At 35.5% G+C, this 24,610-nt stretch overlaps 1 protein-coding gene across 6 annotated transcripts in view; it reads right to left on the bottom strand.

Moving 5' to 3' along the window:
• The window catches only part of PPP1R12A (protein phosphatase 1 regulatory subunit 12A), a 160,717-nt gene that overhangs the window by 102,025 nt on the left and 34,082 nt on the right, over positions 1-24,610 (bottom strand). For all 6 annotated transcript variants that reach the window (XR_006204963.1, XM_042947242.1, XM_042947243.1 and 3 more), the window contains exon 2: positions 5,702-5,832. Coding sequence is in view for 5 of the 6 variants with exons in the window: in XM_042947242.1 (XP_042803176.1) it covers positions 5,702-5,832 (131 nt within the window). In the remaining variant the exon portion in view is untranslated. The remainder of the gene's footprint in view (positions 1-5,701; positions 5,833-24,610) is intronic.

Raw genomic sequence — 24,610 nt, forward strand, 5'->3', positions numbered from 1 at the left:
TTTAAGATACAAAACATGAACATAAGGGAAGCAAAAATAATATAAAAACAGGGAGGGGGACAAAACATAAGAGACTCTTAAATAGAGGGTTGCTGGAGGGGTTGTGGAGGGGGGGGCGGGGATGGGCTAAATGGGTAAGAGGCATTAAGGAATCTACTCCTGAAATCATTGTTGCATCATGTGCTAACAAACTTGGATGTAAATTATAAAAAATAAATAAATCATAGATAGAAAAAATAAAGTTTTATTATTAAAAATTTTTTTCACATAAATATACAAATACCTATGATTTGCAAAAATAAAAGGGCAATTCCAAGGCTAAAACTAGAGTCATTCAAGTAAACAGCATTCACTGGTTAATCACAGGGACAGGCTGAATAAACTACTATGACTACGTCACAATGGAGTACTACACCTAAATAGAACAATGAGAGATAGCTCTCTACCCCACTACATAGCCATCTTCAGACCAGACTATTAAGTGAAAAAAGCAAGTGAAGAAGTATGTGTGTGATATTCTATCATTTAGCTACAAGAGGGAATATTTTAAATGATGCTTACATTAAAAAACAAACTGGGATAAAATATAAAATTTGAAAAATAGTGTAGAAGGAAATAGGATGGTAGAGCAGGAACTGCCATTAGAACATGGTATTTTATGTAAATTATAAAACAAACTGAAGTTAAAAAAGCAAACTCCAAACAATAAATAAAGTTAAACAATCAACCTAACAGGCATATCTAGTTGGTAGCATAACCACAAAGAAAAGAACTATTTCAAGTGACTTCAATACATAGTAATTTGATGGTATATTTGAAGCGAGATACCTTAAGTACAAAAAGAAATGACCTCCTAACCTCTGCCAAAAAACAAACAAAACACAAAACTTCAAACTGCTTCTGGTAATCCTATTGTTGTTGTTAGTGGTATTGTTGTTATAAGTAGTCTAATGTATGTGTAATATATAATAATGAAGCAAATTAGTAATTGTGTGTTATTTTAATCTTACAGTTCCTGGCAACAGAAGTATAGGGAGAAAGGAAATACTGATACAAGACAGAAGAGGTTAAAGGAAAACACCTTGGTACCAAATCTGAATCTGAAGCAATGACCAACTCAGTAGCAATGAGTACTTCTAGCACCCATTACAAGAACAGGGCTCTTTGGGGAAATGGCAATTCCAGACCCAGGGCAGAGGGAAAAAAAATGAGTCTGGAGCACCTTGTAACACTAGAGAGCAAGAAAGGTTGAAAGATCATTTTCTCTGGTCATATCCCAAGGTCTTAGAAGCCAAGAGGAAGAGATTCTTGATGACCAAAGATACATAATTTACTAATCAATAAGGATGGTAACATCATTAACCACATTAAGTATATTTCAGTGTCCTCATGTGGTCTTTTCTGTGTGCATGCACCAGATGTCTCTATTTTTTGCATCCAAATTTCCCCTTCTTTTAAGGAAATCAGTAAGAATGAATTGCCCCCTCCCCCCTCCCCCCAAGTGCCTCATTTAACTTAATTATCTGTTTAAAGGCTGCATCTATACAGTCACATTCCAAGGTTCTGGGGGTGTTAGGTAGGGCTTCAACAGCTGAATTAGGTACAGATACAATTCAGCACACCAAAGGAAAAGAATGATGTTAATGCATACATTTCAAAACGGACTCATCAGTATTCAGTAAAACAATACATATGCTGAGCATTAACATAAAAGTCTCCAAACTCACCACCTTTATTGTTCCTCTAATCCACTCTGGAGAAGGGGCATTATTAGACAATCTCTATTTTTGGTTTTCCCTAAGAATTCTACCTTATTCAAAGCAGGGAGAGGTTGAGAATAATTATTTTGGTGAAAAGGTAAGACAATTGAGCCAGAATACAAAGAGCTATCATTCATCTATTCACTTGGCTCCTGCTAGGCTACAAACCAGATGTTAAATTGTTAAATGTCTAGAAACTAAACTGTAATCTCATATTCTTTGTGTACTATCTCCAACAGAGGTCGAAATTATTTATTTATTATCTATTTATTTATTTATACACTTTATTTTTAAGGTAATCTCCACACTCAGCATGTGGCTTGAACTCGTAACTCTGAGATCAAGTCGCATGCTCCACCGACTGAGCCAGCCAGGAGCCCCCAGGGGTCAAAAATTTAGAACTCACTGTATCCAAATCATACTTAAGGCATCAGAGTAAACTATGTGTGCTTCATTGTTTCTTTCATCTCTCATTTCAATAGGGATGAATTAGAACTATTCTGTGCATAAAGCAGTTCCTAAAGAAGCATGTAAACATCTGATACATTGTAGAGATGCCAGGAATTATCAGAAAAGTTTCTGGAAGAAATGACATACAACTGCATCTTGAGAGTTTGGCAGGAGCTGGTAAAGTAAAGAAATAAAGTAAATGAACCACTATAAGCAAAGACTCATTAACGTGAACCAGCAGTGAATGTTGGGAAATTAAAAGTAGTCCAGTATTAAGAGAGTGAAAAATATCGAAAGCATTATGAGAAATAAGAGGTAGGAAGAAGCCAGATCCTATTTTATAAATAGTATTAATCGTTGAGGCTAAGTAGCTTGGCCAAGGGCACATAGCTTGCAAAAAACAAAATCAGGTTTTACAACAAATTTAACTTCAAATATTTCATTTGGCAGAGTGACCCAAATTTCCTAGGTCTTTCCTGGCTTATAACTGTTATTATTTTTAAAAATTTTTTTTTTAATGTTTATTTATTTTTGACAGAGAGAGAGACAGAGCATGAGCAGGGGAGGGGCAGAGAGAGAGGGAGACACAGAATCGAAAGCAGGCTCCAGGCTCTGAGCTGCCAGCACAGAGCCCCATGCGGGGCTCGAACTCACAGACCGCGAGATCATGACCTGAGCCAAAGTTGGACGCTCAACCGACTGAGCCACCCAGGTGCCCCTCTACATCATTATTAATAGGGCCTTCTTTTACTCTATAAATACTCTGACTTGGGGGTATCTTTACCCTAGCTCTTAAGCCATCATGCTATTTTTTTCTAGACCAAAGAAAAATAGGTTTTCATTAACTTCTCATATTAGTGAGATTAACTGGTAAAAAAGATAATGCTGATAAAAATAATCATGTATTTGGAAGGGCTATGGACTATCACCTTAACGAATAACCCAGTCAATATTTATCAGAGTTAAATTGTCTTTTATAAACATTCTTATTATTTAATAAAAGAAGGCAGAAAGAGCAACAAAGAAAAAGTCATAATTCTTCTAATTTTGTTCAAAGTATGCATTCAGATACTCTAGTTATACCACAGCCATAAATTCAAACTGCCTAAAGAAAGGTAGATCACCACAACTCTACTCAATCTTGGCTAAACCAGGTCATTTCTGTTTGTATTAAGTCCTATGAAGCACTTGTTCCATAGCCTACCTTCTAAAAAATGAAAAGCTGTGGTTTTTCTACTGAAAATATTAACACCTGCAGCAGACTGCTTACTCCCCCTCATACTTATTTACTGACATGCAAAACACTGAATATGCCAAGTACTTGCTTTTCCCAGGGTAGACATGGGCAAGTGACAAGACCAGACCAACACAAATCCCTAAAGCGGAAATCTGATGCAGTCGGAGGACTCTCTTGGATAAGTTCCCCTCTTTGACATACACAAAATATGGAGAAGATACTTTTCACACTCTACCCACTTTTTATTTTGCCCTCTGATGTGCATATGTAATAATACAACTGAGGAGTTGTGGCAATCATCCTGTCACCAGGAGGGGGACAAGGCTAAGAATAAAGTTCATGTTTGGGGAAGACAGAAGAAAAAAACCTGAGAGACGCCCTTGGAGGTTTCACCAAGCAGTTTAATAAACTTGAATGCTCTTCCTCTAAACTGTATCATATACTGTAGCACAAGGATGCTTACTTTTTTTTTAAATGTTTATTTTTGAGTGAGAAAGAGAGCATGAATGGAGGGGCAGAGAAAGAGAAACATAGAATCTGAAGCAGGCTCTAGACTCTGAGCTGTCAGCACAAAACCCCACGCAGGGCTCAAACCCACAAACGGCAAGATCATGACAACCTGAGCCGAAGTGGATGCTTCACCACCTGAGCCATCCAGGCGCCCCAAGGACTCTTACTCTTTAGGTCTATTTTAAATTTGATACTATTTAATTGCAGCTAAAATCATCCCAACCAACACAATGGTTTATCAATCAAGTGGAAGAAATTATTCAGGGTGATTATTATTGTCTTTTCAAACTCAGAAGCATGAATTACAAAAAAAGAAACACAAAGATTAAACATCTTAAGAGAAAAAAGTTGGGTTTTCATTTCCCCAGAGACAGTGTAACGGTCAAAAGTTAACACACATTGAGTATTTCCAATGTGCCAATTCTTTGTTTGATGGATTACTCAGTTAACCCTCACAACAATCCTAAGCAATATTATTCTTTTTTGAAAGAGGAAAAAAACAGAAGCATATAAAAGTTAAGCAACTTGCCCAAGGTCACACCCCGAGAATGGCTAAGGAAACATTCAAAATTCACATCATTTGACTCCAGAACTTGAGTACCAAATATTTACAGACAGCTTAAGATAAATGCACATTAGCTATTTTTTCTATGAAGAAGAGATCCAAGTCCTCTGTTGAGCATGAAAAAAACAGACAGGAATTAAGGAACTTGAGAACCATGATTATAATTATGAACGAACATTACTGTTTTTGCAATGACAAAAGACTTCCTCATTTTGCACATAAAGAAATTAAGGCCCAGAAAGGAAAAGATGAAAATAAAGTGTAATTAGTGTTATACGCAGTAATAGAACTCAAGTAACTCAGATTTTCTGATTCCTAGGCCAGAGTACTTCTCATTTACCAACCAATGCCTCCCCTTTAAAATGATGTATCCTATCTCCAATACACATGGGGAGAAAAATGAAATAAAGGTATAACAATATTTAAGGCTTACTAAAAGAGATTCACAAAATAGAACTCCCATATTTGATATTATCAGTTGATAAGTTTTGATGTGAGCAGATAGACAATAAAACCTGTTTATGGTATTGGACACACAGTAACACAAAATGAAATAGTTCAGTGAAAATATTATTTTGTCAGGATAACTATACTTCCTTGTTAACTGTTTGAAGAATCAGATTTTCTTGGAAAGTACCTGCCCATTAAAGGTAGGTAAGAATGATGACCATTTCTCATTGAATTTTCTAAAACACGTATTTTTAGAAAACAATCTTAATAGCAACGAAGTATAAATGTTTAGACTAATTGGAGAACTCTGTATCATATTCTCCTTATACCAAAGTAACTTAACTGAGAATTATTGTTAATTTCTCCTAACAACTCAGATTACACAGGGATAGGCTAGATTGCTAAATTTAACTTTGAATCATTTGACAATGCTCTACATGTACTCAAAATAAAAGGAGATGGGAATGGAGAAGTGTACCATTACTCATATCAATACAAAGTACCAAAAGCCAAAGAGGGTGGGAAGACAGGAAGATAAACTCCCAATGAGAGACTCAATATATGAATTCCCAAGAACTGCTTATTCTTCTTCCTGGGAAGAATAGTTTTCATGAATTAAGGTAATATAAGAGCTCACTCATTTATCAGTAACACCAATTTCTATAAAATCTCAGGTCTCTAAAATAGTGTTTGGATATTTGGATAAAAGTAAACACAGAACTGGCTTACTCTGCAATATCAAGATATCCACAAGAAGCAGCTGCATGTAGTGGTATCCAGCCTTCATTATCAGGTTGATTAATATTTGCTCCATTTTCAACCAGAAACTTCACCATATCAACATTGTCATCAATGCAAGCCTAAAAACAAAACAGAAAGCACAATCAGAAAAAATATGAAGCAATGCTCCTAATAATACATCCATAGAACAAAATCCCTACTTTGCAACTTTTATAACATAAATATTCTCTGTCAGTGTGCTGCTATTTTGATTGTATTGCCATCAAACAGGTCAATGGTACTAATGTGACTAGACAGTGCCAATCTCACGATAAAAATAAGTACATATTAAAATGATAACAATCAAAACATTATATAAGTACCAATAATAAAGCACTGGCTTTATAGCACTGGCTCCCAAAATGCGATCTGTCGAGGGGGGAGGGATCCTTTCAGGAAACTGACAATGCCAAAACTACTCTTAAAATAATACTAAGATGGTATTTCACCTTTTCATTGTGTTGACACGTGCACTTGAGAGTGCATAAAGCAACAGTGGCAAAACTTGCTTGTGCTTTAGCACAATCAAGACAGTGGCCAAAGAAACTACACTAACAAGCCACTGTATTCCCCACTATGCACTCATTGTTTTTTTTTTTAAGCTATTTTTTGGGGAGCTTGAGTAGCTCAGTGGTTAAGTCTCCAACTCTTGGTTTCAGCTCAGGTCATGACCTCACAGTCTGTGAGATCAAGCCCCACATCAAGATCTGTGCTGACAGCAGATTCGCAGATTCTTGGGATTCTCTCTTTCTGTCCCACCCCCAAAATGAATAAACTTTTAAAAAGCTATTTTTTACTTATGAATGTCCTTAAAGTAGTATAAAATATAAATCTTATTAAATCTTGACCCCTGAATACACATCTTTTTAGTACTCTTTGGAACAAAATATGAAGCATGCAAAAAACACTTCTTTCAAGTATAATGACTGCCCTGAGGAAAAGTACTTGTGCAACTAAGATGCAAGTTGAACTAGCCACTTTTTCCATGGAATACAATTTTTACTTAAACGAGAAACTATACTTAGTCTAACTTGGATTTGTGTCATACTTTTTCTTAAAAATGAACAAAATCTGTCAAGAAAAACAACAGTATTTGTTGTCCATGATAAATTGAACCCTTTAGGAGCAAGTAAACCAGTTATTTTAACTTTAAAATGTTATTTATATAACACAGGTACAGTAATTCTATTTTAAAACAAATTAATAAAATACTTAAAATCCTCAGTGTTAACCTCTAGTATCACCAAATAGTAATATATTCACACTACGGAAACAAAAGTTCTTTGGGATCTTTCAATAACTAAAATTGTTTTAAACATTTATTTATTTTTGGCAGAGAAAGACAGGACACCAGTGGGGGAGGGGCAGAGAGAGAGAGGGAGACACAGAATCCGAAGCAGGCTCCACACGCTGAGCTGTCAGCACAGAGCCCTACATGGGGCTCAAACTCATGCATCGCGAGATCATGACCTGAGCTGAAGTTGGATGCTTAACCGACTGAGCCACCCAGGCACCCCTCCAAAAAATTTAAGAGTATAAAGTGGTCTTGAGACAAAGTTTGAGAACTTACAGTAAGTAAGAAGGAACTTTTATCAATGTTTACTTTGTGCCAGTAAGTACAAGTACTTTATTTTACTGATGTATATACATTATCCTCACAAAAACCCTCATAAGAAACAAGAATTTTGCTTTACCTGCAGCACCTTAATATGGTTCTTGGCATGCGGTAGGGGCTTAACAGATGAATGATGAGAAAGCTAAGATTCAGAGATTAAGTAGCTTGAATAAGCCAGACAGGTGCGAGATGACAGAGCTGGCACTCTTAACAGTTGTTTAGATTCTAAAAAATATAATCTTTTTCCACACTTAACACTGCTTTCCACAGATATTCATAGTTTATCAACATATTTCTTGCCTATCTGTAATCTCAGCAACAGGATATCATAAGTTCTATGATATCTTATATCCCATAAGCGTGCTGTATGAATGAAACCAGTTTTTCTTTGCCCACCATAGAAGCGAAAGAAAACACTTTTATTTATTTTTAAAGTTTATTTATTTTGAGAGAGAGAGAGAGAGAGAGAACAAGCAGGGAGGGGACAGAGAGAGGGGGACAGAGGATATGAAGTGGGCTCTGCACTGACAGCACAGAGTCCCATGCAGGGTTCAAACTCACAAACCATGAGATTGTGACCTGAGCCAAAGTCAGATGCTTAACTGACTGAGCCACCCACGTGCCCCCCAAAAACACTCCTAAGTAGCACTTTCTTAGGGGAAAAAATGACAGTTGGTGTCAAGAAAAGCAATACGGACAAAGTACAAAGTAGGAAAAGCACTGAGGGAATCATAGCTTTTGGTTCTAGGCTCTAACTTTGGCAATGCCACAAATTTTATAGTGTTAGACAAGTATTTTAATCTTTCTTTTCAGGCTCTAGTATCGTTATTTATCAAGTGGACAGAAGAAGCTGGTAGGTTATATATCTCTAAAATTCCCTAACATGTTTAAGATTATTTTTTTAAAAAATGTTTATTTACTTATTTTGAGAGAGAGAGAATGTGTGCAAGCAGGGGAGGGACGGAGAGTGAGAATCCCAAACAGGCAGAATGCTGTAAGCATAAAGCCCAATGCAGGGCTCAATCCCACGAACTATGAGCTGTGAAGATCATAACCTGAGCCAAAATCAAGAGTTGGAGGCTTAACCAACTGAGCCACCCAGGTGCCCAAGATTATATGTATCTGATTCTTCCCCTTGGAACAAGTTAAAGGATTCTGATGGCAAGATTTCATAGTGCCCAGAATAGTACCTTACACATAGCAGATATTAAATGAATATACATAAGTAACATTCATATGGACTTCAAGTATATACTGCTTGGGGGAAAATCTGTTTTTCAAGAAGCAGGGGTTTAAAGAAAGGGTTGGAGAGATTTGAGAACCACAGCTATCTAGTAACAAAACAAGAAACATCCATATTCTATTTATTATATTAGAAAGTAGTCTATAAAACATTATTTGAGATAGCTAATGACCCACAGTGGCTTGAATTAATATTAGATCTATTTGAATGCTTAATCATTAAATTTCCTTGAGACAAGACATTGATTTTTTGTTTTTAATGTTTACTTGTTTTGAGGGAGAGAAAGGGTAGGAAGGGAGGAGCAGAGACAGAGGAGAGAGAGAATCCCAAGAAGGATTTGTACTATCAGTGTGAGCCCAAGGCAGGTCTTAATCCCACAAACAGTGAGATCATGACCTGAGCCAAAATCAAGAGTTGGAAGTTTAACCAACTGAGCCATCTAGGCGCCCCAAGAAAAGATACTGATTTAATTCTATCACCCTTTTCATTCCGCCTGCTTTAATTTTTCCAGACTCCAAAACAGTATTCTTTTATCATCGATTGAAAAATATAAAACTCTTATTTGATAAATACATCTAATACAAATCTGATTATTTATTTTAAAAGAGAGAGAGAGAACGTGAAAGCATGTGAGTTGGGAAGGGGGAGGGAGAGAGAGAGAGAGAGAGAGAGAGAGAGAGAGAGGGAGAGAGAGAGGGAGAGAGAATCCCAAGCAGTCTCCTTGCTGTTGGCACAGAGCCAATGTGAGGCTTGAACCCATGAAGCCGTAGGATCATGACCTGAGCCGAAACCAAGAGTGGGACGCTTAACTGACTGAACCACCCAGGCACCCCACAATCTGTTAAATTTTTAAAACAGGACACAAAAACAGTTTACCTAATATGATTACAATTTTACTAAGAAATATGTACAAAAAAGACTAGAATATACACTGAAGGTTAACAGTCATCACTGGCTGTGAGACTAAGACAAATTTTTATTTTCTTCTTTAAATTTTTCCTTATTTCCAAAATGTTTACACTGAATAGGCAGTATTTACATAAGAAAATTTAAGACTTCTTTTTTTTTGTTTTAAGATTTTATTTTTGGGGTGCCTGAGTGGCTCAGTAGGTCGAGCATCTAACTCTTGATTTCAGCTCAGGTCATGATCCCAGGGTTGTGGGATTGAGCCCTGCACTGGGCTCCACGCTGAGCATGGAGCCTGCTTAAGATTCTCCCTCTCTTTCTCTCCTCCTCTGTCTCTCTCCCCTGTTCGTGTGCATGCTCTCTCTCTCTAAAATAAAAAAATTTAAAAAGATTTTATTTTTAAGTAACCCCTACACCCGACATGGGGCTCCAACTTGACCCAGAGATCAGGAGTCACATGCTCCACTGACTAAGCCAGTCAGCCTGTGCCCCAAGACTTGATTCTTAAAAGAAAAATGCTAAATCTACTGTATTATAATATGGAGAAACAACCAAACCGTCGGTTAAAGTGTAAAATTCATACAACTTCAAAAAACCATTTGACAATATCTACTCTAGTATAAAAATACAAAAGAATTGATAAATAAACGGAGTGGAGTGTATGTGTGTGAGGAGATTCTATTCATAGGATCCTATACATCAATGAGAAAAGAACATCAAACTAAAAGAACCACTGCTACCTTCAACAACACAGATGATCTTCACAGACATAGATGAGTGAAAAAAGGGAGACAGAAAGGATACATACTGTAGGTTTCTAGGCAAAACTATCTCTGGTGTTGAAGTTCAGAAAAATGGTCAAATTTGTGGAGAAATAAGAGGAGCATGGGGGTGCTTTCTGGAGGACTGGAAATGTTCCCTATCTTTCTGATTTTTACTTAGGCATATTCGTATGCAAAAATTCACTGAATTGCACACTTAAAAGCCGTGAATTTTACTGCAAATTATATCTCAGGTTAAAAAAAAAAAATTAACAGGCTACTATTTTTTGAAAGCCTACTCTATGTATTACCTCCAATGTAAGACACTTTACTTATCTTTCTCTAAATTGTACATGCTAAAATAGATCTTCCTTTAATTTCTATCCCCTGGTCCCTGAAACTCCACAATCAAATGGAATCTCTCTTTTAACTGATAACCTTTAAATATGATGAACACCCTCACCCCAGAATTCTCACATACTCTCTTTTGGGCTAAATATCCCCAATTCCTTTAGCTACTCTTATCATGTATACTAAAAAGTATATATGCCAAAGCCCTAGAAATATAGGGAAGCCAGAAGGATCACACTGCAATATGGCAGGCTTGCCCATAAATAACAATGATCATATTAGGGCATAACAGCAGTAGATAGAGAAGTACTACAATATCATTGGGACATAAAGATAACTTCTCAGGACTAAGATGGTCCATATAGGTCTCATTAAGAAGTATATGTCTGGGGCACCTGGGTGGCTCAGTCGGGTTGAGCATCTGACTTCAGCTCAGGTCCTGATCTCGCGGTTTGTGAGTTCGAGCCCCGTGTTGGGCTCTGTGCTGACGGCTCGGAGCCTGGAGCCTGCTTCAGATTCTGTGTCTCCTTCTCTCTCTGCCCCTCCCCCACTTGTGCTCTGTCTTTCTCTATCAAACATAAAAATTAAAAATTAAAAATTAAAAAAAAAAAGAAGTATATGTCTGAGGGGCACCTAGGTGGCTCAGTAGGTACAGCATGTGCCTCTAGATGTAGGGTCAGAATTTGAATCCCACATTGTGGATACAGTTTACTTTAAAAAAAAAAAAAAAAAAGGTATATGTTTGGGCAACGTTTTGAAGATTATATATAAGTTGTTCAACTAGCAACTCAACTAGAAGGAACTTCCCTGTGCAAATGCACTGTGATTTTAAAAATGCGTAGAATAAACTAAGTAAATCATCCAGAGGTATACACAGAGTATTAAGTTATAAAACAGGATAAAGCTATGTGCTAAAAGGTCTTTTCCAGGTAAAAGATCTGAACATAATGCAGAGGTGACAGGATTTGATGCTAGAGATGGTTTTCATTCCACTTTCTACTCCCACACATAAAGGGAAGAGTACAACACATCCCATCAGTAATAATGGCTCAATTCAGCAGTACAGAGAAAAGCAGGAGAAAACATTTTATAATTTTAAGTAGATAATGTTTGAAAAGAGTTATTAAGAGTTTTTAAGCAGAGGAGTGACATGATCAGAACAGTATTTTAGAAAGATTATTGGAAGCAATATGAAAAAAGAAGGGCCTGAACTGAGTCTTACCAGTTATACAGACTGATCTATGAGAAACTTAAGAGAAAATATGCAAGGTTTATTTGGGTGAGGGACAGGGAGAAGCCATTCACGAAAATAGATACTACAGGTTCAAGAAGCAGGTTGAGGAAAGAAAATGATTTCATAGCTTTGGATATGTTGAATTTATAGGTGTCTGTATACCTATCTAACCATGCATATCTAGTGGCTAGTGGTCAACTGGATATGCAGACCTAGAGCTTTGAAGATAAAATGTGAGATGAAATCATCAATTTGGGAATTATCTGCATTAAGATAATATTACAATGGGGCTTGAAATCACTCAGGGAGAGGATGCAGAGAAGTGATTATGAAAACAGTAAGAGAAATGTTAATATTAAATTATCCGTATATTTTACTTGGAACACAAAAGTATTTTATTCAGTAAGTTAAAGAGAAAGTTCTCAAGAAGATTACCACTAGTACCAGAAGATGAATACACAACTAAATGATTATATTAAGAGGAACGTGATATAGTTACAGGGCTGTGCACTACTTATTATGGGAGCTCAGAAAAGGAGAACTAAGAAGGAATAGTGATAGTCTGGGAATATCTCCTGGAGGAGGCTCTATCCCAGAGCTTAACATATGAACAAGTGACAAGTGGTGTATGAAGATGCCAAATCACATATAGTGAGGATGAAGGTAGGCAGGATCTAGAATAAAGTTTATTTTCCACCTTATGAGTAAACCTTTGATACTGAAGAGAAAAGATTTTCAAGACAAATGGTTAATTTTTAAAGCTTCTCTATTTTAAGAAGGCAACCCCCCTCCGCCAGCTCTTTGAAAAAATTAACCTATGGGTATAGGTGATTCCTGAAAATGAAACGTTGCTGATTCTGATTTAAAATACTTAAGTCAGTATAATGTAAGAAACACCAATAAACATACTAAAGCAGTTAATGTTAAATCTGCTTTTTCCTTTGTTTATAATTTACTAAGTTTTTGAAATGTTTTAATATTAATTAAATGCTAAAAACACTGTCACAAAATATACATTACATATGAATCTCAAGTTTGTGGTACAAGTTGTTCAAAGTGTTCTCCTGAACATTTATAAAGCATACACAAGAAACCCGTGAAGTACACCCATAAAAATACTGTCGCTAAGAGAATCAAAAGCTAACACATGTAGCACATTAAGAGACACATGACTTGCTGACTTTAAATATCTGACTAAAATGTAGTCAGTTTATTAATAAGCCATATATATGGAAAGAAACAGAATGACTCAAATATACCTCCAAAATATTATCGAACATAGCTTAAGTTTTTGGTGAATACATATTCAGAGTAATTGCCAATAATAAATGGCTGCGTGAAGACACTTTAGTCATTTAGTCCAGGTTCAGGCAGCTTTGCCAACCTGAGCTGTAAACTAATTCAACAAACTAGTTCAAGTACATAAAACATCTGTTTTATCTCAGCAAGTTAGCTCAAGGACAACCTTTGTTGAAAAGCCTAACAACAAAGAGATGAATAAAGGAACTACACAATGTTGGCTGAAGGTAGACAAAATCCATAGCTTAAAGACAGATTTTGGGTGGGGCATGTATAGCTTGAAAAATCATTAAATTTCATTCCTAGAGAAATAAAAAATATGTTTAGCAACTATGTAATTCAACTGAGTAAAATCACAATTATGAAATTAGAAGCATTTGAAACAAATTCTAATACTATAATATTCCTTTTCACGAAAGTGGTTTTCTTTAAAGTATGTACTCTACAGACAGGTTGTGCAGGATTAACCCAGTTCTGCCACTTATTAGCCAGGTGTTGCTGGGTAAATTACTTAACGTCCTGTGTGCCACAGTTTACTCTGGAAAACGAGGATAGTAATAGTACCCACCTCAAAAGTTTACTATGATAGGTATATGAATTAATATAGAAAGCACTTAGAGTAGTACTTTTATGTTTGCAGATACATAATCCACATGCTAAATCACACCCATTTAAAATTTTTTTTAATATTCTTATCTATAATTTACTTTTTCATCCCTCTGTAAATTATAAAACAAGGTTAAATGGTGGAGACTTGTCAAATATTCCTTTCAGTACCAGTTTGGTAAAAGTCCCAGCCACAATTATTTCTAAGATGACGATTGAATTATAAAAGATACACAAAGGATATCTTGGGATTTCAGGCTTCTTTCAAACTTTCATATGTGAAAATTTTTTTTAATTAATTTCTTCTAATGTTTATTTTTGAGAGAGAGAGAGAGAGAGAGAGAGAGAATGAGAGAGAGAGAATATGAGCGGGGGAGGGGGAGAGAATGAGACACACACAGAATCTGAAGCAGGCTCGAACTCACAAACCATGAGATTATGACCTGAGCCAAAGTCGGCCACTTAACCAATTGAGCCACCCAGGCACCCCTAAAAGTTTTATATAAGCTCATTCATACAAAGTATATACAACTCAGAGAAAAGAGAAAAGATTTAGTTGTATAAATGTCATTAGAGAACTTAAGTGAAAATGTAATTAGTCAATTAGTTGAAACATTTACAATTTGTGCCTAGTCATTAGTAATACAGTTAACAAATGAATTTGAATATGGAAGTTCTCTAAATCATTTCCTTGACACAATTCTTTATGACTCTTACTAAGGAAGACTTGATTCTGTACAACTGCTGGGAACAGAAATTTGTAGATATACTAGAAAATAGTCCATGCCCTAAGCATTCAGTGACACAGATGTCAGGTGAGAATGCTTAAAGAACTGAACTGGAGATAATCCAATCAAGTTTTTGTTTATTTTAAAAGAAAACTGAATTTGGACTATCAAAGGATGAATTACAGACATGGTTTAAGCAAGAAAAACAATGAGGGCACCTGAGTGGCTCAGTCAATTAAGCGTCTGACTTCGGCTCAGGTCATGATCTCACGGTTCATGGTTCATGAATTCAAGCCCCACGTTGGGCTCGTGCTAACAGCTCAGAGCCTGGAAACGGCTTCAGATTCTGTGCCTCCCTCTCTCTGCCCCTCCTCCACTAGCTCTCTCTCAAAAATAAACAAACATTAAAAAAAAAAAAAAAGAAAAAAACAATGAAGAACTCTATGCAGTACTCCATTACTGAATAATAAAAAAATAAATACCTTGGTCTTGCATTATGACTGGCAAATAAATGAGCATGTATAATCCTAGGAGGTCAATTGTATTTAGTTTTGAAAACAAATAAATTTAGCACTGCATTTAAGTTTCAAATATTTTTGCCCTTTCTACTCTTATCATACAAGCAGGTAGGAAATTTAGATGTAAAAATAAAAACTTATCCTATGTCATAATAAGTCATATACTCAAATGATAAAATGATTGGGATAATAAATTTAAAACACAGATTGTACACAATGCTGGACCATGGGAAATTCTTCATTTGGATTAAAGTTGAGGTTTATGTACATACAGTATTCGAGAGAGAATAAAGGAAGCACATACCTGATGAAGAGAAGATCCAATATATATTTGTGGATTGAATAAATTAGACATGGCAAACAGACTATTCAAAAAATCTGAAAAAAACTTCTTTGAGACTAAAAAAAAAGTTTTCAGGGGAAAAGTAATCTAAGTATTGCTTCAACATTCATACTTCAACAAGTACTACATATTTGAAAGACAACACTAAAAACTGGGAAATATAAATATTCAAAGACTGAAATATATCCTTTATCTACTTTATTACACAGCTCTGTATATTTCCTTTACTGATAAAGATCTATAAAGTAGTAAGTGAAACCTAGATCTTTAGAGGCTCACATTTTTATTTGGGGACTCAGGAAGGGAAGAGCATTTCTTCTAAAGTTTAGAATCCTTAGGGATCTAAAAAGAATTGAACTTCAGGATCATTCTCTCACTAATAATTTTTATTGATTATTCTGGTGAATGCAAGGAACAGCACTAAAGAGTATATTCTCTTTGTCTCCTTTAAGCACAGTGCCTGGCATATAGGAAATATGAATCAAAACAAAATGCTAACTTCTTAACAAGTAGACATTTACGGCGTAGGGCGTGTATGTGTACATAAAACTATACTAAGTACTGTGTGAGGCTTGCTGTTTTTATTGTTTCATGTGTTCAAGTATTTTCTACGAATTAGATGACAATCCCTTAAGAATAGAAAATACCTTATATACTTCACAATACCTAACAGGGCTACCCAATAAATTTTTGTTAATGAGCAATGTAATGATCTTATACTGTTCTCAGGATGCTTATAATCTAATTAGGAAAATAAGATAAGCAGATAAGGCAGAAAAATAATAAGCAATTTTCAAAGAAATATAGCATTAATCAAGAAAAAGAAAACTCAGTATGGGAGTAGAGATGAGTTGAAGAAAATTTTTTGGAGAAAATAAATCTTTTGCCAGGTTTCATTATTGTCTGAGCTCTAGAAATAGAAGGTAGCCACAGGTTGCTGTTTTCCTTGTTACATTCTTTTATCAGAAGTGATCGCGCAACTGATCCAGAGGGGTTTAATCAATGTATATATTAACAAGGAAATAATTTAGTTTCATGAGAAGAAATAACATCTACTTACTATTTGTATTAAATTAAAAAAAAAACTAGGTTACAAAAATATGTAGAATAGGATACCATTCTTGCCATTGATATGCCTAATTAAAAGTCTGGAAGAATATATGGCAAAATGTTAATTAACAGAAGTCAAAGTCATTGAGTTATTTTCCAAAAACATCTCTACAGTGAGGACATAAAATCCGTATGGCTTTCCAAAACAAAACATTTTACGCAGTTGTTAGCTGTTTCTTGACGAATTTCTTGAGTATCCAAGCAAAGTATGTGGCTGATAAAGAGCAGATTCTTCATTAACTCAAAAGTATTAATATATTGAGTGTCCACCTCAGCCAGACACTATGCTAGATGCTAGAAATGCCCTGGTAAAGGACATAGACCAGATTTCTGTACCCACAGAGCTTAGACAGAGCCCAGCAGGCAAGACAGGTAACTAAACAAATAGCAAAAAGGGGTATGATAAATGCTATAAAATTTGAGTACTTCAACTGAATTTGGAAGAAAGAGAGAAGAAATCAGAATCTGAGAGTGGTGCCCAGGAATTTCCACTTTAAAGAAATTCCCCATCCAATTTGTAAAAACAGACTAGATTGAGAACCTCTGATATCCATGGTAACTGAAACTAGACAAAATATATTCAGAAATCAAGACAAGATGATCAAAGGATCAATAAAAAATAATCTAAATATTATAAATTCCAACAAAGTAGAAGTATTAATATAGCTAACAAAACAAGATGAGGGGAGAGAAGACAAAAATGGATTAGTAATGACATCCTAATCTTTCTTAGAGAATAGTCCAATCTTTCTAAAATTGTGATGTGGTCTTTAAAAAAAAAATCCTGTGTCACTGTATTCATAGACTATTTTCTTAGTCTTAAAGGAACATTTAATTTGAGTATCCAAGCAAAGTACGTGGCTGATAAAGAAAATTTAACCTAAAATTTAACCATTACTTCAGTCTTCAGTCATTTTCTTTGGTAAATTAAAGCAAAACTAAATTTAACACTTTTTAATTAAAACAGTATATGTAATATGTATTCTTTTTAATAAAAATATGTCAAATGGTCTGCATGGAGAGGTCCTAAAATAATGTTCCCTAAATGATGGTTAGTTATGGATAATCAACATCCGTCGGGCACTTATTATTATTAGCATATAACACAGTGCCTCGTTCAAAATTAAAGAGCCAAATCCTGCCTGCAACTCAGTCTAATTAGAAGTAAACATATACAGGGGTGCCTGGGTGGCTTAGTCGGTTGAGCATCCGACTTCGGCTCAGGTCATGATCTCATGGTTTGTGAGTTCAAGCCCTGCACTGGGCTCGGTGCTGACAGCTCAGAGTCTGGAGTCTGCTTTGGATTCTGTGTCTCCCTCTCTTCTGCCCCTTCCCGGCTTACGCGCTCCCTCTCTCTCAAAAATAAATTAACATTAAAAAAAAAAAAAAGATAAACATATACATAGATAAAATCACAAAACAACATAACCTCTCTGTATTTTAGTATACTTGGATTACTGCAGTATACCTTTTATGAAACCTCAAAAATGTTAAATTTTAAAAACGATAGATAGATATGATAGATAGACAGTTATAAACTCAAATTGAGGAAAGGGGGAAAGATTTGGGAAGATATGTGTAAGACTACTTTTTTGGTTATGCCCCTGTGTCACACAGATGGGGGAGAAATTGCAGGGAAGAAATAGACCAAGGCTTGAAACCATATCCCTGCATCCTTTTCAAAAAGGAAAAAGCAAAGACATGTCTGACAGGCTGAGAACCTAGTAGTTCTGCTATATTCAGATATGATTTGGCAAAAAGTATCAAAGATGAAGTTAAGAATATATAATTCTGGGGCCAAGGAAAGAAAAAAAAATCCTATTTGGTTATTTAAAAATTTTTTTTTAATGTTTATTCATTTTTTGAGACACAGAATGAGTGGGGGAGGGGCACACACACACACACACACACACACACACACACACACACACAGAATCTAAAGCAGGCTCCAGATTCTGAGCTGTCAGCACAGAGCCCAATCAATGCAGGGCTGGAGCCCATGAACTGCAAGATCATGACCTGAGCTGAAGTCAGCCGCTTAACTGACTGAACCACCTAGGGGCTCCCTAGTTGGTTATTTTAATGAACTATTATTTTCCATTTTAGACTACCAAGCTACTCTGTATTTCTGGGACCACTGATGGATGAGTTAAGGAAGTAGGAGTTACTATTTCCAAGTCACAAAATAAGAGGGGCACCAAACATTCAAATGGAGAGCAGAGTGTGAAAAACAAAAGCAAATGAGCAAAGATATAATCAATTTTCAATTACTTTGTTCAACAGTAAGAGAAATAAACAGTTACTAGTAAGCAAAGTAGTAAGCATAGTAAATAGGAAGCAATGGTTAAGTATTTACTAATATAAATTGAGGGATGTAAAATGCCATAAACATTTTATTTTAGCTTGCTAGTGTTCTAGGTTGCCTCTAAGATGGCAATGATCTCTGCCTCATGGCAGTCCCACCCTTGTGTAAATTCCCCTCGAGTGTAGGCTGAACTTGTTTCCAACAAACAGAACAGGGCAGAAGTGATGGGATGTCATATATACTCTCTTTCCCTCTCTTGGATCACTCACAACCTGGAAGAACTCAAATGCCTTGTCAAGAGGCAGTCCTGCGGAGAAGCCCATGTGGCAAGCAAACAAAGCTGGTCAATAACATGAGTAAGTTCTGAAATGGATCCCTACTACTTACCCACCCCTCCAGCTCAGTTAAACCTTCAGATAAGACTGTGGTCCCAGCCAAACTGCCTGAGGGCAATCTCATGTGCAATCTTGAGGCACCTAGATAAGCCACAGCCATTATTTTAAGTTTGGATGTAATCTGTTATATAGCAATAAACAGAGGCTGCATTACTAGATTTTGGATCAAAGTAGAAGGCATTTATATCAATTTTCATTACTTCAGTTTATGTGTATCCAAACATCATGCTCCCTTCTCTACTTAATCTCTAATTTGTCTTTTCTCATATATTTCAACTCCTTGTAAATGCCATCATTGGTCCTTTAAGCTAGGAATTATAAATTACGTAGGCCTATCCAGTTATCTAGATCTATCTATTTCCACAAATTCAAAGCTCTAATCACACTGGGCCACCCTTCATTTCTTGAGTATGTCAGAACAATCTGAAATTACACCTTTAGAATAAGTAAATAACAATCTCCTGGTAATGTGCCAGTGAGTACATGTTTGATGAGTAAAAAGGTATAAAAGAATAACCTTCTAACTAAGCAGAGCGATCGTAAATTTAAAAACCCTATTATTCCTTTAATATTTACTTTCGAAGGAGGGCATATGAACAAAAGGAAAAAAATCTTTTATACATTCCTTTACATTGAGGGGAAGGGGTATGTATGATTTTCTATTGCATAATCTATTTAAATAATTTATCCCCAAAATGTTAGAAGATGCTAGTACTTTTACATTTACATATAATAAAGTTTTTACATTCCTTTAAATGTAGATCTCCATCAGTCAAGAGAAAATAATATGGCAGAAATAAGAACACCTAAATTTTCAATATGCCTCCTGAAACAACTGTCATTATGGAGCCCTTCTTAAAGCAACTTATCACAAAAATTTACTGTTTCCATGAAACTACTGAACTGAAAAAGTTAATAAATGGTTTCTGACCAACTGTTCTTAAAAACTTCTAAAAATTCAGAGAATACTGGATTAAACAGATTTCTTTACTGCAGAACATGTCAGAAAGTCCGTTTTCCCACTAAACTCCATTTTTATCACCACAATCTATTTTTACATCCAAGCTGAGGCACTCAGTCTGGGACCACTATCCCAAACAGACACAATCCCTTTGTAATGTAATAAATAAGCATTACCACTGCACTGTAACTTCCAAGTCTCTTTCATATACAAATAATCAATATGAATTGATATTTCATAACTTTATACTATTTTTCACTTTTATGGGAAAACTATATATGCAGATTTTATGTACAAATAACTACATGGAACCAGAAACTTCTGAAAGATCTTTTTATTATTTATCTATACTACACATTCAACGATTAACATGGCTGACTCAATACATTACACATCAGATTTTCATCTTTGGGGATGATTCTCCAGTTATCTAAAAGACTTTTTAACACATAGGTAACTTTGCCAGAAAGACAAAGGCTACAAGATTTTGTTGAGGTAAACACGACAATAAAGGGTCTTTAGATAAAACCCAGTGTTAAAAATTCTATGGAAGCATATTCTCAGGCCTCATCACAAAAAAGCTGGTTGATGGGAGGAGGGGATTGAGTCCAGTTGCCAAGAAAAAGTAACCCTAGAATGAAATTTCATTTCTTTCTGATCATAAGACTTAAGGTAGTTTGGGATGTTTAACTTCTCTGGAAGATAAAGGGTACCCCTGTGTAGTAGCTGAGGCATTGCTGGACCCTACAGATTGCTCCTCAATTCAGTCTTCTTTTAACCATCTTTAGCTTTTATTTTTTAGGCTTTCCCCAGCCTATTTCAATGTAACTAGAGTTAAATCACTCTCTCCTTCCATTTTCTGTAACACTGTACACATATCTGTCCTAACACAGTTAAAACATTGTGTTACAATTATCTTCCCATATATACTATCTTTACATTCATTTTTCTCTCCTGCCTCCACTACACTATGAGCTCTCAAAGCCAAGGATCCCATTAGGTATTCATAACACCGTGTCTAGAATATATCAGTAATCAAATGTTAAATGGAGGAACCTACAAGTAGGATTTAGCTTCACTGGTAGGATTCAGAAATAGGTTGCTGATGCTTTGTTACCTATAGTTGAATGTATCGGAGAAATTAATTTTTCCATGTCATATCTGACTTACTATGGGAAGATGGAGAGGTTGCAAAACATTTTGAAATTTCTAATGTTAGGGGGAATAATACCTTTTCGTACATGAAAAATGTGTAACTATTGATACTAAGAATTTTAATATCTATAAACTATTAAACTATCTTGGAGTTAAATGTATGAATGATATTCATGATACGACCACTCAGAATAATCACATTCTTCAAAGCAAAAATGAGGATCAGAGCTAAAGGAGATCATACCAGTGTAGAAATAAGTTATTGTTTTAATAATCCTTTTCGCCAACACTGCTGTTCTTGAAGGTTCACACCTTTTTCACCTGTATCCCCTAATCAGAAGTTCCAAGGAAGAAAAGTCTCTAAGCAAATAATTTCACTTTCACTTCCCTAATACCTGCCAGTAATCAAACCTACACTTTCCAACTGCACTACATGCACATCTTCTCCTCTCCCCTGTAGTGAGATAAAATAAACCAGAACTGCTTTTAAGTTTCCTTAAAAAAAAAAAAAAAAAAAAAAAAAAAGAAAATTATATAACAGCATGTAATACTTTGTTAAAATAACATTAGCATTCTAGCATAAAACTACTGCCACAAAAGGAATTCCTTCCACTAGTAAGACAGACTCCCAATGCACATAAGGTTCTTAGTAATTTAGCTACTGTGGTAATAAAAGCAGCCAAGAAGACAGTACTGAAGACAAAGTGAAAGTCAGCTAGTTATGTTTTTTTTTTTTTCTTTTTTTGGAGTGGTGCCTTGCATTTCACTGAAAGTCTAAAAGCTAAGTCTTGACCATATAAGGCTTTGGGATTCCCATGGATGGAAATGCCTAGGCAACAGTCAAATCTAATAACCCTAAAATACATGAAACTTAGGTACTAAGCTAACATGAGAGAGTTTTGCTTTGTTTTCTAGTTTCACTTAAATATATTCTCACAGAGAATCCTAAAAGTGTTCCTACAAAACACTATGATCAAATTCAAGTGAAAATATATAATAAAGAGTATATAATGAATTATTGAAATTTCCTTAAAAAATACTTTTGATGGAAATCTTTCTCTAAAGTGTTACACTTTCCTTTATCACTTTAACAAGCACAAAAATTATAATTTTATTTTTCTCCATCAACCTACTATGACACCAACTATTAAAATCTGATGTTACACAACAATGTCCTTATAGCCAATAGTTAATGCAGCTATAATGCTACCTAAAATGCTTTTTGGAAATCATGTTTCCTTTTAAGAGATTTTCTACCTTCTATCTTGCTTTGATCTATTGCCTCTTAAAACTATCTGATAGCTTCTTATCTTCATTTTAATTTGTAGCTCTTAATTTGTCAAACATTAAAAAAAAAATTAAGCCTAAAATAAGAGCACATAGAAACTATGTGAGAACTTCTCCTAAGTAAAAATAGCTGTGGCTTAAGTGTGTGGATTCTGCAATGTCTGTTACAGTTCTAGAAGTAATGCTTATTTTCCAGGGTTTTTTTTTTTACATTATGAAGTTTCCAATATAAAACAAATGTATTATACAAATGATGACCTATAAAACGTAGAAGGCTGACCTATAACCACATGACATCAAAACTGACAACTACTGAAAAAAAAAACAACTAATAAATGTTACTGGCAATCTTTTCTCTGCATGGATGTGATTAAGAAGAACAACCAGGTAGGGGCGCCTGGGTGGCTCAGTCAGTTAGGTGGCCGACTTCGGCTCAGGTCATGATCTCACGGTCCATGAGTTCAAGCCCCGCGTCGGGCTCTGTGCTGACTGCTCAGGGCCTGGAGCCTGTTTCAGATTCTGTGTCTCCCTCTCTCTCTGACCCTCCCCCGTTCATGCTCTCTCTCTGTCTCAAAAATAAATAAACGTTAAAAAAAAAAATTAAAAAAAAAAGAAGAACAACAACAACCAGGTAACACAACTAGTGTTGATCCTTTCAGAGACCCTGGAAAAAATAGTGGTGACCCTAAGAAAATGAGAAAGACGCTGAGATAACAGTTCACTTTTATGTTATTTATATTTGATTTACAACCTTGGACATTCATGGTCTTTAAAATAATAAAATGTACTGATGATGTACTTTATGATTTAATTTTCAAGAATCCAACAACAACAACATAAAGGAAAAGTAGACGGGCGCCTGGATGGCTCAGACTATAGATTTTGGCTCCGGTCATGATCTCAGTTTTGTGAGATCGAGCCCCACCCAATTGGGCTCTGGGCTGACAATGTGGAGCCTGCTTGGGGATTCTCTCTCTCCCCCTTTCTCTCTGTCCCTCCCCCACTTGTGCTCTTTCTCTCTAAATAAATAAATAATAAATGAATGGAAAAATAGTTCATTTTATAGAGCCTAGCAATATGTAAAACTCAGTAGAATGCTAATGTCGGATACAAATGGAAGTATTTTCTGATACATCTATTTCATGTTAATAAGAGAACAGATTATATAAATAAGGCATGGAGTTAAACCCAAAAACTCTTATTTGGTCATAATAATAAACTTCCTTTTCCTGAAAACATCTTTCAGAAGACCAAAACCAGTTTGGGGACTTTCATACCTCTCACCAGCACTGCTACACTACTCAGATCTTTTCCCAAACTACTGAATATCTATCATTCATTAGGTACAATATGCTTGGCACATGAAGCTCACTGGATACAGATTATGAAATATATGGTTATTTGGGGATCCAAACAGGAAATAAGATGATCTTTATTTAAGATGGAAGTTTCTAGGATCTCAGAAGAACAGCGTAGGGAGGAGTTGGCATCTAGGAGAAACTTAATCTATGTCTTTAAGGTTAAGAAATGGCGAAAGCTGAAACAATTTCCCTAAAAAGGGAAGCAGCACTTGGTATTTGTTAAGGATCGTACAGTACAAGAAAGGATGGTAGGTGATTGGGGAGAATTAACTAGAAATGAGAGGGGAAGCCTGTAACCGGCCCCATAGACCAGGCTAAGGAGACTACATTTACTAAGTACAACAGTATTTGTCAAAAATGATTAACATAAGGGGATCCCTCTAAAAGGAAAAAAAAAAAATTCTCACAGACTTCCCTAAAATTGACTGAAATTATTTTTATTATGTTACTTATAAATAACTGTGAACATAAACCTAGGCCTTTATACATGCTGTAGTAAATACATAAATCAAAACAAATTTATAAATTTCCTCACTGTTTTTTTCTTTAGTCTATAAAGAGGGCTGTGATGTTATCTGGTTAGGAACTGACCCTCCCCCACTGCAAACATGACATTTTCATTAAATCCATCTAGGTCTTTCCTCACTTGTCTATGATTGTTAAAGGTTGCATTTGGCACC

Source organism: Panthera leo, chromosome B4 (assembly GCF_018350215.1).
Source record: "Panthera leo isolate Ple1 chromosome B4, P.leo_Ple1_pat1.1, whole genome shotgun sequence".
Taxonomy (NCBI): domain Eukaryota; kingdom Metazoa; phylum Chordata; class Mammalia; order Carnivora; family Felidae; genus Panthera; species Panthera leo.